General features: G+C 40.6%; 1 protein-coding gene across 1 annotated transcript in view; it reads right to left on the reverse strand.

Moving 5' to 3' along the window:
• LOC140547076 (phospholipid-transporting ATPase ABCA1-like) overlaps positions 1–13,153 on the reverse strand; it is a 237,774-nt gene that overhangs the window by 175,803 nt on the left and 48,818 nt on the right. Inside the window, exons 9-10 of the mRNA XM_072670600.1 lie at positions 9,843–9,982; positions 7,684–7,800 (exon numbers count right to left, since the gene is read on the reverse strand). Coding sequence (XP_072526701.1) covers positions 7,684–7,800; positions 9,843–9,982 — 257 coding nt within the window. The remainder of the gene's footprint in view (positions 1–7,683; positions 7,801–9,842; positions 9,983–13,153) is intronic.

A 13,153-nucleotide genomic window follows, 5' to 3' on the forward strand; every position in this document is an offset into this window, starting at 1 on the left:
GTTAGCTTCTTTAGCTTTGTGTTGTGCATATGAAGTGGTTTAAAGCCAATTAGCATGGTGCAAACTGCATGTCTCAAACCACAAGACCATGAAAATATTCATTAACAATTAACAACCAAGTTGACTCAAATAGGCTTTGCTGGAACTCTCTGATACACTTATATCAATAGAAATGGACACAAGCAAAGGCAAACTTGTGACTAAATCAGTTACCCAATATGTCCTTGCACTACACATTCTTTTTGTCTAGTCCCACTAGGGGGCTCGAGGGAGTTATCTGGTGCCTAGTAGTATAAATAAAGAAAGTCAAGCAGCAATTGTTTAAGAGTTGCCCTTCAAGCACATGTGCTTCCTTGCTGGGAAGCCTTCAGTTTTATGCCCACTGTTAGTATCTTTGTTTTCTATGGCTGATTTAATAAGTTGTACTGTTGCCTTTTTAATGCAATTCTATTGCATCCCCTCCTTAAGCTAGATGTGCTAGTTACATAGGCTAAGCTTAAGCTAAATCTAAGACTGTTTTGGGGGTGTGTTCGGTTTCGTCCAGAAATGGGCTGAAGTTGTAGTGTAGTGGAACATTCCAAGTCTTTGAGCATGCAAAAGATTTTTGTAAAAATCTGAAACACTCAGTTGGGACGTTTGAGATACCCAGCATTTTTATAATCTGCTACAACCTTAAAAGTCCTGTGGCGTTCCCAAGGCCTTAGGTAAAAAAAAAAAAAAAAAAAAAAAAAAAACTCATCTTGCTGCCCCCCCCCCCCCACTTTAGACAGCACTTCACAAAAGTGATGCTCTCAGCTGAGGCACTGTTGTTTATGGCTGTCTTAGATTTGTTTTAAACCTATGAGCACAAAAGTAGATCCAGGCACCAAAAAACAAAAACAAAAAAACAAAAACAAATAAAACAAACAAACAAAAAAAAACACACACACATCTAACTTTGCTTTTTTATTATATATATTTTTATTTGTAGTATTATACTTATTCTATTTCTAAAACCTGTATGTGGAACAGCTTTATGCAAATAAAACATAACAATGATCCCCATGATTCATTTGCAATTGCGTGGTTGAAAAAACGCAGATGTTTACACCTCATTAACCTCTTTCTGCAGGCCCCCTAGTGCCCCTCTAATGGCATAAATCTTTCTCCAAAGCAGTACATACACGTTCACACTGCACAAAGTAAAATCCATAAAATCAGCGCGTTCTGTGAGCTCCCATGTTTTATTGCTATATAAAAGATGTAAGGCTTCTTTTCTTGTTGGATGCACTATGTTTTTTTTGCGCTAATTCAGAGCTTATTTTCTGACTCGCATGTTTTATCTTGTTTAAAATGAGAGCTTCTGACACTAAACACCTCCACAGCCGTAGCTTTGTTTGCTTGAATGTGGTTCGACCAACAGGTCTGATGCTGGAGTTTATCTATACACAACTAACACAAGCTGTGGCATGATGTCTGAGTACTGTTTTCAGCTTAAAATTGGGGAGGGGGGTTATTGTCTTGATTAGAGACAGAGACAGAGAGAGAGAGAGAGAGAGAGAGAGAGAGAGAGAGAGAGAGAGAGAGCATTCCAAATGATGATCTGCCTTGAAGCAGAAATAAATGGTTACTCTGGAAGAAGGAAGTCCTTCCAGCACTCAGCAATCTACCACCATTTCCAATGTCATTATAGTCTGTGTGCTGCTTACCTTTCATTTCTCTGTCTCTCTGTCTCTCTGTCTCGCTCTCCTTGCTTTCTCTCTCTCCAATCAATTAGTAACATTAAGCTAGATGGCACTGTTTCTCTTCCACGTGGCAAAAAAACAAACACCCTGCTGCTATATTGAAAACACACACACACACACACACACACACACACACACACACACACACACACACACACACACACACACACACACACACTTCCGTCCTCTTTTTTTTTCTAAATTCCGTCCCCCTTTTCTCTCCTTTATCATTCCCTTTCACATGTGGTACAAAAGAACCACTGGATACAGTGATGCCAAGAACACAGCAGGACCTTCATTCTCTTATGTGTACACACTCACACTCACACACACCTGATTTACTGCATGATGGTTCCAGCTGGCTGTGAATGAGTTAATGAAAACATGCTTATTTATATGCAAATTGTCCCGCTGTTTCAAGTGTGTGACCCACAATATGAGTGACGGTGTGTGTGTGTTTGTGTCTGAATGTGCATAATCATGTAGAACAATGCTACAGTTACCTAATCGCCCCTCCTACACACTGATACGGACACACACACACACACGTGCATAATCACACAGGTGTGAAGGGACCACTCCTGTCATTTCTGAGCTGATTAATGAAGCCTGGGGCTGATCCATTATGAATGTGATCACATTATGAGATGACATCATGCTGAAGTGTGTGTGAGCGTCTCGAGGAGAAGCTCTACAGAGAAACGGAGTGAACAGAACACCGGTTGGGGAGTGCAGCACAGTGCGCTGGTCGGACATTACCCTTCATATATTGATTTTCCTCAGTAGTCAGAAGTGCTGTTAAAGGCGAGCTCCAGAATTGTTCAGAAATCTCAATTTTATACAAAGTGGTAGTGATGGGAACCAGGGGTCGCCATGACTACGACACAAAAATAGCCATTTTATTTACCATGCAAAGCCAAGAGGGAACCTACACATCTTCTATTTGTTTTAATTTATTGATGGTAAAATGTGATATTTGAACATATTGATCATACTGAAACAAATAACAATCAGCAGTCGGTCAGAACACTACACCGTGATAAGCTGTCTGTTAGTATTGTATAATGTATTGTATTGCATTATACAGTATTGTGTAGTATTAAATAGTATTGTAATCTACAGTATTGTACAGTACAGCATTGCATTGTATTGCCTAGTATTGTTTAGTAAAGTATTGTTCAGTATTGTTTACTAAACAATACTATAAACAATACTTTTCTATTGTTTAGCGTGGTATTGTATTGCAAAGTGTGTGTCTGTAGTATTGTTTAGTATAGTATTGTATTATACAGTATTGTGTAGTACTGTATAGTGTTCTATGGTATTGTAATGGACAATATTGTATTGTACAGTAGAGTATTGTGTAGTTTAGTATTGTACTATATTGCATAGTATTATTTAGTATAGTATTGTAATGCATAGTATTGTTTAGTATTTAGTATAGTATTGTATGGTGGTGTTGTGTACAGGATTGTATTGTTTAATATTTAGTATAGTAGTGTATGGTGATGTGTACAGGATTGTATTGTATTGTATAGTACTACATAGTCTAGAATTGTATTGTATTGCATAGTATTGTTTAGTATAGTATTGTAATGCATAATATTGTTTAGTATTTTGTATAGTATTGTATGGTGGTGTAGTGTACAGAATAGTATTGTATTGTTTTGTACTGTATTGTATTGTTTAGTATAGTGCTGGATAATATTTTACAGTATTGTTTAGTATAGTATAGTATTGTATAGTATTGTAATGCACAGTATTGTATTGTACATTATGGATTACGACAAGAAGAAACAATAACAAGCGCTATATCTCAGCCGTGCTGTTATTTATTTGCTTAGAAATGTATAGCATGGTAAAGGGTAGTACCGTACAGCTTTAATTTTATACTGTAATTATAGTATATTTATTTTCCCCCCTGCTTTACTATGTGCTACCCTGTGGAGATGTTTACAGTCAAGTGGCCAGTGAGTAAAAGCACAAGGTTGGTGTTTCTAATAAAATGGCCAGTGAGTGAAAGTGTTCCAGAAAAATACAAGTCCATCTAATATCCATGGTAGGGCCACGTTTTTAAAGCTGACAGTGAGCCACACTGCCCTTTTAAGTGCATTCAGTGATAAGTGAGGAGCACAGATTCAATTTCTCCAGCAGGATTTTAAAAGATTTAGTTGAAAGCATGGAAACGGCCACATTTAGTAACTTTAATCTCTGTTCATTAACACAGCAAAGATAGAGAGAGATCGCTGGTGGAAAATTTCCATCCATTAAACGTTTCATTATTCTTCTGTAACAGTGGGGGAGGGAAAATATGCCTCTATCAAATATCAAACACGGTTTTATTACTGCGGGCACAGCTACCTGCAGAACTGCCCAAAATAATTAAACCAGCAAGAGAGAGGTAGAGGCAGAGAAAGGTAGAGAGAGAAAGAGAGAAAGAGAGAGAGAGAGAGAGAGAGAGAGAGAGAGAGAGAGGAATATTCACAGGAGAAAATTACAACAGAGGGAATAGTCTCCCACATCTGTGTAAAGGTTAGGCTGAGGGTAATGAGTAGCCAGGCGATGAGCGCAGATGACCATGTTGTCATTGGAAGAGAAGGACAGCAGTGTCACTCTAAGACATTTCAGCCAATGAGACATCTGCCTGGTCATCATGTGACGCTTCAGAGCCATTAAGTTAATGGGTTCTCTTTCTAACCCGCTGTGGCACCCATCAACGCACTATAGATAGTAGTTTGAAAAGTTGAAATGGCTATTAGGGGCTACACACAAAGACCACTGTATTAGAAACACCTTGCTGGAGTGCAGTTAGAGACTGGCGCTCATCTGTTGAGACACATCCTCTGGAGCAAGGGTGGGCAATTCTGCTCTCTAAAAAATAAAGGTACCATAAAGAACCATTTTTTAATAGAGATCTGGGGCAGCGGTTAGAGCTCCGGGCTACTGATGACAGGGTTGTGGGTTCAATATCACCGTTGGGCCCTTGAGCAAGGCTCTACACCCTCTCAGCTCCCCACCGCTCTGGGCATGTGTGCTCACTGTCCACTAAGTGTGTCACTGAAGTATAAATTCCATCTGTGTCCCACACAAATGGTAAACATGGTTGTCTTGTCTTGACCTTTAAATATATGATATTGCACCTTTACATGAAGAGCAAGTTTTGGGTCTTCTAAAAGGTTACTCGCACATCTCTATGACAGACATGGTTCTTTATGGAACCAACAGTGGTTCTTCTATGGCATCACTCAAAGAACCATTTGAAGCGCCTGTATTTGTAAGAGTGTGGAGGGCCGGATTCCTGTGCATAACTGACAAATCTGTTAACTGTCAGGTTTAGTAGGTGTTCTAAAGCCCCTGTTCCCCACCCCTGCTCTACACCTCCATTAATGTCTGGGTTTCTGATCCCAGAGCTGCTCCTAGCTGGGCACTTTTGGGTGGGGAAACTGCTGTGGAGGAGGTCTGCTAAATTGTGCAATACCAGATGAGCTACAATCTGCAAATTGTGCCCCTATAAATGGCCAGAGATGCAAGCTAAAAGTAGTGGTTTCTAATAAAGTGGCCAGTGAGTGGAAGTACAAAGTTGGTCTTTCTAATAAAGTGGCCAGTGAGTGAAAGCGCAAGGTAGGTTTTTCCAATAAAGTAGTCAGTGAGTGGAAACTCAAGGTAGGTGTTTCCAATAAAGTGGCCACTAGGTGGACGTACAACATAAGTGTTTCTAATAAAGTGACCCATTGAGCGAAAGCACAAGGAAAGTTTTCAATAAAGTGGCCAGAGAGTGGTGGCACAATGTAGATGTTTCTAATAGTGAGCAGAAGTACAAGGGAGGTGTTTCTAATAAAGTGGCCAGTAAGTGGAGGCACAAGGTCAATGTTTCTAATAACATAGCCAGTAATAGAAATACAAAGTAAGTGTTTCCAGACTTACAGAGTGGCCAATCATGTGACTCATTGGCCATTTTATCAGAAACAGCACTTTGTAGGTCTACAGTTACCACCTACAGCATTTTGCTGTGTAACTTATCCTCGCCCTCGACCTCGTCCAACAATGGAAAGAGTAAAGTGGAAAGAGTAGGACCGCCACTGACCAGATATTACTTTGGTGGTTGACCATCCAAAGCGCAGCAGTGACATGTTAGTGCCTATGGTAGCATGTGGGGTGCTGGAATGATTATATCAGACACAGCAGAGCTGCAGGAGCTTTTACACAACCAAAACTATCCAGCCATCAGAGGTCCTGCCCACTGATCAAAGGCTGTAGGATGAGTCAGTGAGTGTACACAGTGTCTAAACCATAGCAACACCGCTGTGTCTGATACACTTATGCTCTGCTCTGCTTTTGCTATCACTGTGCTGAGAGGGACCCATCCACATTAAATCTGGTCAGTGGTGGCCCTGTGGTGATGCCCTTCTGTTCATGATAATCAGACGAGCTGAAGTCAGTAACTAGGTATGGTTGGTGAATCTAATAAAATGGCCAATCATTCAGAGAATTTCATTTGATGTTTCCATTATTTTGGACACCTCCTTGAAAGCATCCTGATTCCTTTTTATAGTTTAGTTTGCAAGAAGTCGATAGTTATCTAATATGGCTCATACAGCATTTAGCTACACTGAAGCTTCAGCTTTTTTTTTCTACACAACATGTCCGAATGTTTGTGGACACTCTTTCTAATTAATGCATTTGCTCCCATTGCTGACACAGATGTGCAAATGCGCACATACAGCTTGTCTAGTCCCTGCTGAGAATAGGATGCTCTGGAGCAGATAAGTCTAACCCTATTGGCACCATTCCTAATGACAGGGTCAAGCCAAAAGTATTGGGACACCTTCTTATTCATTGATTCCTCCAAAATCAAGAGGAATCATTGAATGAGAAGGTGTCCCAACACTTTTGGCTTGACCCACCATTCATTATAACTAACTTCAAGCTTCTGCAGATGGCGTTGCACAAGGATGATATAAATACCTGTGAGGTGTGTGACGGGGTTCACAGATTGAGACAGAAGAGGTGGTACAGTGCAGTGAGTGTCTCGTTGGATGTGTGGAAAATGGGTCACAAAGCAGATGTTAATGATTGGCAGAAAGCAGTGATTGCATTTGGGGGATGGCAAAAGGCCACCGTGTGAAGGAAGTAGCTGAATCTGCAGGTGTATGGAAGAATACGGTTACAGGGGTCTACCAGCAGTGGCAGAAATCCCAGTCTACAGGTAATGCTCATTAGAACGGAGCAGAAGAGCAAGAGTGAGCAAAGGCCTGTCAAATGCCACTCTGCTCTATATGCTGATGGTATGCAGTTCTGCAGGTGAAGTGGTCTTTCAGGAATTTTTGGTGAAGGACCTGTGTTGACTTCTAGAAGCAGTTCCTGCCTGGAAGCGAAGTGACGTTTATTCACAAGCCGTGAAACATGCTGCTGAGAAATTCCTGGCATTTATGCCATTGCTGGTAGACCTGTAAGACTGTACGCTTCCATAAACCTGCCATTTCAACTACACCCTTCACACTATGGTCCAAACGCGACCCCTTCTTTGTGCCAATCATTAAAATCTGCTTTGCAACCCAGTGAGACACTCACTGCACTGTACCACCTCTTCCTTCCAAATCTATGAACCCCATCACACACCCTGCAAGTATTTATAGTCTGATCATCCTTGTGCAGCGCCATCTGCAGGAGCCTGCAGTTACTACCACCTTTATTTTTGTCCAGGTAGCTTTTATATATACATATATGTGTATGTGTATGTGTGTGTGTGTGTGTGTGTGTGTGTGTTTGAAATTTAAAAAAGACCTTCATTTCGCCCAGGAGACGAGTGCTTTATTCAGTATGACTGTAATCGATTATAATTGATTCTGACATCCCAAAATCAATGCATCAGCAGCTTCAGATCGATGTACACTGATGAATGGATTTTTCACCTGTGCTAAACAAGAAAGAGCGCTGAAGTGATTAGAATGGATCTTACCCTCAGGGTGTTGATCTGAGAGCTGTTCTGGAAGAACTTCCAGATTTCGTCCTCGTTCTGCAGCCAAGCATCAGCCAGCAACTCCACTTTACTCAGAGCGTCAAATGTACTGTTCGCCTACACACACAAAAACAGACACACACACACAGTTAGAATGCAAATGCGCACACACATTTCTATATTTCTCTAGTTCTGGGTGTTTTTCCAGTAAATCAAACTATTCAAAAGTTTGGAATCACATCATTAATCATTTTTTGTTTTAAATTCAATAAAATGTAACTCTAAATTAGGCGATGTACATCATTGTTAGATATTGTACTCAATATTTCCACTGAATATTTGTAATAATAAAGAAGTTATGCAGTAGTAACATACCGTAAGTAAACAGTAATGCTGTATGGACAAAAGTATTGGGACATCTGCTCACTTACTGTTTCTTGCTAACTCAAGGGTTTTAAAAAAAAAAGTAAGAGTATATCCTGCTTTTGATGGAGTAACTGTCTCTACTGTCCAGGGAAGAAGGCTTTCTACTAGATTTTGGAGCACTGCCGTGAGGATGAAGAATAGCGAATTAGTAAGGTCAGGATCACCCCAACCAACTCCCCAACTCTTCCCAAAGGTATTGGATGGAGCACCAGCCATCATTGCAGAGGACACAGTTTCACTGCTCCACAGATCAATGGTGGGGGGCTTTATACCCCTCTAGCCAATACCTGGCATTAGGCATGGTGCCAACAGGTTAGTGGCTGAAAGCATTAATAACAAGAAGGGGTGTCCACAAACATTTGGACATACAGTGTATATTTAGATCTGCTAGATATTCATATGTCTAATCTTAATCGCTATCTTAGTAACCAAGCACCAACCTCCAACTCGTTTAGATTGTTAAGGATTAAGGAAACTGCACTTTGAGCTTTTGTGTTTTTCACAGCATAAACACTTACACTTATACAAGCACTCACACACACTGAGTTGGTGGCATGAACAATCGGCTGTGTGTGTGTGTGTGTGTGTGTGTTGTTACGAGCCTGCAGTGTGAGCTGTGTTTCACAGGGTGGTGTGAAGGAACATGTAGCGAATCAAAATCTCACTCCATCACCACACTCAGTCTGAAACTTTATGCCTACTTAGCACTACTCAGTGTGAGTGTGTGTGTGTGTGTGTGTGTATGTGTGTGTGTGTGTGTGTCTTTGACTATGACTAATCTGAAAGCATAACCAAGTGCCACTCATTTCCTTACTCACTTTACCCCCGGGGAGCATTATCAGTCTACCTCAGGGGTGCAAAATTATCTCTGTTTATACACACACACACACACATGGCAGTAGGTGAATATACTGATCCTCATTACGTCTCTGACTCCATCTCACCGGTCCTAGTGTGAGTGTGTGTGGGTTTGTGTGTGCTTGCGCATTAATCGGAATATTCATTTGCTAAGATTTATGGAAATTCTGTTTTTATTTTTAAAGCTGGAAGAGCCGAGACCTTTTTTTTCACTTGCTGAGGTTAAGATTAGATCGAGGGTTAGGTTTGGTCATGATGGTGTAGATACATAAATAAAAACACTGCATACTGGAGGTTATTCTTATATATCGGAACAAAATATCAAATCTCCAAAATGAAACTTTTACAGAAGGAAAAAAACTTAACTTTAAATGGAATTCAATTCAAAGTCTTGCAGCATTTCTATTGGTCTATTGAACAGGAAACTCAATATAAAAAACAATAGTCTGTCATGGCGTGCTAGGCCAGACCAAGATGGGATGAACACTCACAGAGATGGTTTCAAAGCAAGCAGATTTATTAACAAAACCCAAGGATGCGTGTAGTTAAAATACAAAAAATATAATATATACACATACATATATACACATATATATCATTATTAAATATATCTGTCACTCTCTCTCAAAAGAATATATATATTTATCATATAAGTTAGTAGGTTTATGTAATTCTAATCTCTCTCTCTCACACACACACACACACATATTGAATATCTATATATATATATATATATATATATATATATATATATATAGAGAGAGAGAGAGAGAGAGGGAGATTAGAATTACATAAACCTACTAACTTGCATAGAGTGTAGCAATATATATATATATACACATTCATTAATGTGTGTCTGTGTGTGTTGATGGTACCTGAGCAATAACCCGTCGTGTAAAGGGAGTGTCCGGTGTGTAAAGGACCCTTGCTTGCAGAAGTGGGCGGAGACTAGTCCAAAAGAGACGCAGTGCGGGTGTACCTTTCAACACGTTCACCAAATTCTGACAGAATTCACCTTGAGAGAGTGAGAGAGAGAGAGAGAGAGAGAGAGAGAGAGAGAGAGAATGAGGGTTGTTTTTCATTTTTTATAAATATCTGTTTTAAATATTCATGAACATACTTCATGAATATTTATGTTTTCTGTACTGTCAATTATTGTTCATATTTTTCCTCGTCTGATCAAACAGTAACAGTAACCGTATGAAACTGAATCCCATGGAATTCTCGCACTGACAGCAGAAAAGTGCTGTAAAGAGAAAATCATGAGCGTAGCAGCGGAGAACCATTCTGAGTAATGAATATCTGATGAATACGGGAATAAAACCAAATAAGATCCAAAGCATTTCCATCTGTGTCCACAAGTGGCCCTTTAATGCTTTTAGCATCTAAATTCAGGTGCCTGTGATTACAATAATTCCGGAAGCTCCCATTTACGACAGAGAAGAAGAAACCATTGCCAGTGGACCATTTGTCCATGTGTTATTGATGTTTATGAGAACATTTACAATTCTCAACTTCTTTTAGCCTCCTGCTAAATTACAGGTTATACAACCAAACAATTTAGGCTATTTCCAATCTCCCAAAAAACAGGGCTGACCTCCGACTGCACTTTTACATTTGACAGCACAGATTAGTGGCTGTCGAGTACAGAACAATGCAGCGTATCAGCATCAGCACAACGCATCTGTCTACACTGCAGACAGACAGAACGGACGCTGAACAGCCAACCTACGCACTGCATAGACAGCTGAACAAAGACGAGAAAGAAGAAACAGCTCTGGGTGCAATTCACAGAGCTCCGACTGGGCAGACTGGTTTCACTGGATTCCACTATTGAAAAATGGTGCATATGGGAAGCACATGCAGCAACGGAGATGTTTCCAATAAATTGGCCAATTAGTGAAACTACAGAGTAAGTGTTTCCAATAAAGTGACCAGTGAATGGAAGTAAATTCCATTGTAGGTGTTTCCAATAAAGTGGCCAGTAAGTGGAAGTACAAAGTAGGTGTTTCTAACAAAATGCCAGTAAGTGAAAATACAACATAAGTGTTTCCAGTAAAGTGGCCACTATGTGGAGATACAATGTAGTTATTTCCAATAATGTGGCCAGTTAGTGAGTAAGTGTTTCCAATAAGGTGGCCAGTGAGTGGACACACAATGTTGGGGTTTCCAATAAAGTGGCCAGTAAGTGAAATTACAACACAGGTATTTCCAATAAAGTGGCGAGTAAGTGGACACACAACATGTGTTTCCAATAAAGTGGCCAGTGAGTGGAAGTACAAAGTAGGTGTTTCTATTAAACTGGCCAGTATGTGGAAGTACAGTGTAGGTGTTTCCAATAATGTGGCCAGTGAGTGGACACACAATGTGAGGGTTTTCAATAAAGTGGCCAGTGAGTGGAAGTACAAAATAGGTGTTTCTAACAAAGTGGCCAGTAAGTGAAAATACAACATAAGTGTTTCCAGTAAAGTGGACAGTGAGTGGACACACAATATGGGGGTTTCCAATAAAGTGGCCAGTAAGTGGACACACAATATATGGGGTTTCCAATATAGTGGACAGTGAGTAGAACTGCAAAGTAGGTATTTCCAATAAAGTGGCCACTATGTGGAGATACAATGTAGTTATTTCCAATAATGTGGCCAGTTAGTGAGTAAGTGTTTCCAGTAAAGTGGACAGTGAGTGGACACACAATGTGGGGGTTTCCAATAAAGTGGCCAGTAAGTGAAATTACAACACAGGTGTTTCCAATAAAGTGGCCAGTAAGTGGACACACAACATGTGTTTCCAATAAAGTGACCAGTGAGTGGACACACAATATGGGGGTTTCCAATAAAGTGGCCAGTGATTGGTAGTACAAAATAGGGGTTTCCAATAAAGTGGCCACTGAGAGTACACTGCATGTCTGCATGTCTGTCCCTTTCAGATGGAGCTTAAACTTTGTGGTAACAGTACAGCACAGCAGGGCACAAGTGTGACCTTGGTAGATGGTGTGGCATCTACGTGTGGCCGATTTTCCGTGTTTGTTTACAGCAACCTCTGTGATTTATTTTTTATTTGCCATGTGTTTGTGTTTATGTGCACTGCCGTCGACGCCGCGGTGCTGAGTGGTTCTCTGGTGGAATATCATTGGGACGGAGCTAATTAGCGGCTGTGCTATGCCGTTCTATTAATTACCTCTTCTCAGAAACTCTAATAAACAGACTTTCCTCTCGCTCCTCAGCCTGAGCCTTCACCCTGCGGAGGATTTGTGTTGCTTGGGCTTCACAAATTAACCAAACAATACTCCAGCAACACTCCATTCAGCTGCGTTCAGCCAGCGCAAGGCCCTCTGCACTGTTTTCGACATTTTTTGTTTGCAGAATTATTAAGAACAACACAGGGAACCATTCGGAGAGGAGTGTCTGCATGTGTAGGTGAACATCCTTGACAATTCTGCCATTCGTTCCTGATGCTTCACTCTCTAGATGATTCTGATTGAGGTTTTGATGTGGTTATTCATCTTAAAAGAATCTGTGGCTCTGATTCTAAGAAATCTATTGAGGTGCCCCAAAACAGGGTCATTAATATGTATGAGTTCATTGATTAGCTGTTACTGGTCAGAGAAAAAAGGCAACAGGGTGGTTAGAACCACTATGGTTGCTTTAGGAATGAGACATCTGGTACCAGACAGGCTGGCTTGACTATTTCTAATATTGCTGATGTCCTGGATTTTCAGCATGACTGTCTCTAGAGGTCATTCGGAATGGCAGAATAAAGACAAACCATGCAGTGAGCAGCAGATCTGCAGATGGAGGTCAACAGAGAATGTCCAGACTGGTTGTTGGATCTTAGGCGGATGGGCTACAACAGCAGAAGGCCATGTCGGGTTTCACTTCTATCAGCCAACAACAGAAAGCTGAGGCTGCAGTGAGCACAGGCCCACCAACACTGGACTGGGGAAACCTGGTCTGATGAATTTTGGTTTCTGGGGAAACACAGATGGTAAGGACAGTATTTGGCACCAACTGGATGATTCCAATAAAGTGGCCAGTGAGGAGAAGTATAAAAAAATAGGTGTTTCCAATAAAGTGGCCAGTGAGGAGAAGTATAAAAAAAATAGGTGTTTCCAATAAAGTGACCAGTGAGTGAAAGTACATCATAGGTGTTTCTAATAAAGTGGCCAGTTAGTGGACACAAAATGTGG

Source organism: Salminus brasiliensis, chromosome 24 (assembly GCF_030463535.1).
Source record: "Salminus brasiliensis chromosome 24, fSalBra1.hap2, whole genome shotgun sequence".
Classification (NCBI taxonomy): Eukaryota; Metazoa; Chordata; class Actinopteri; order Characiformes; family Bryconidae; genus Salminus; species Salminus brasiliensis.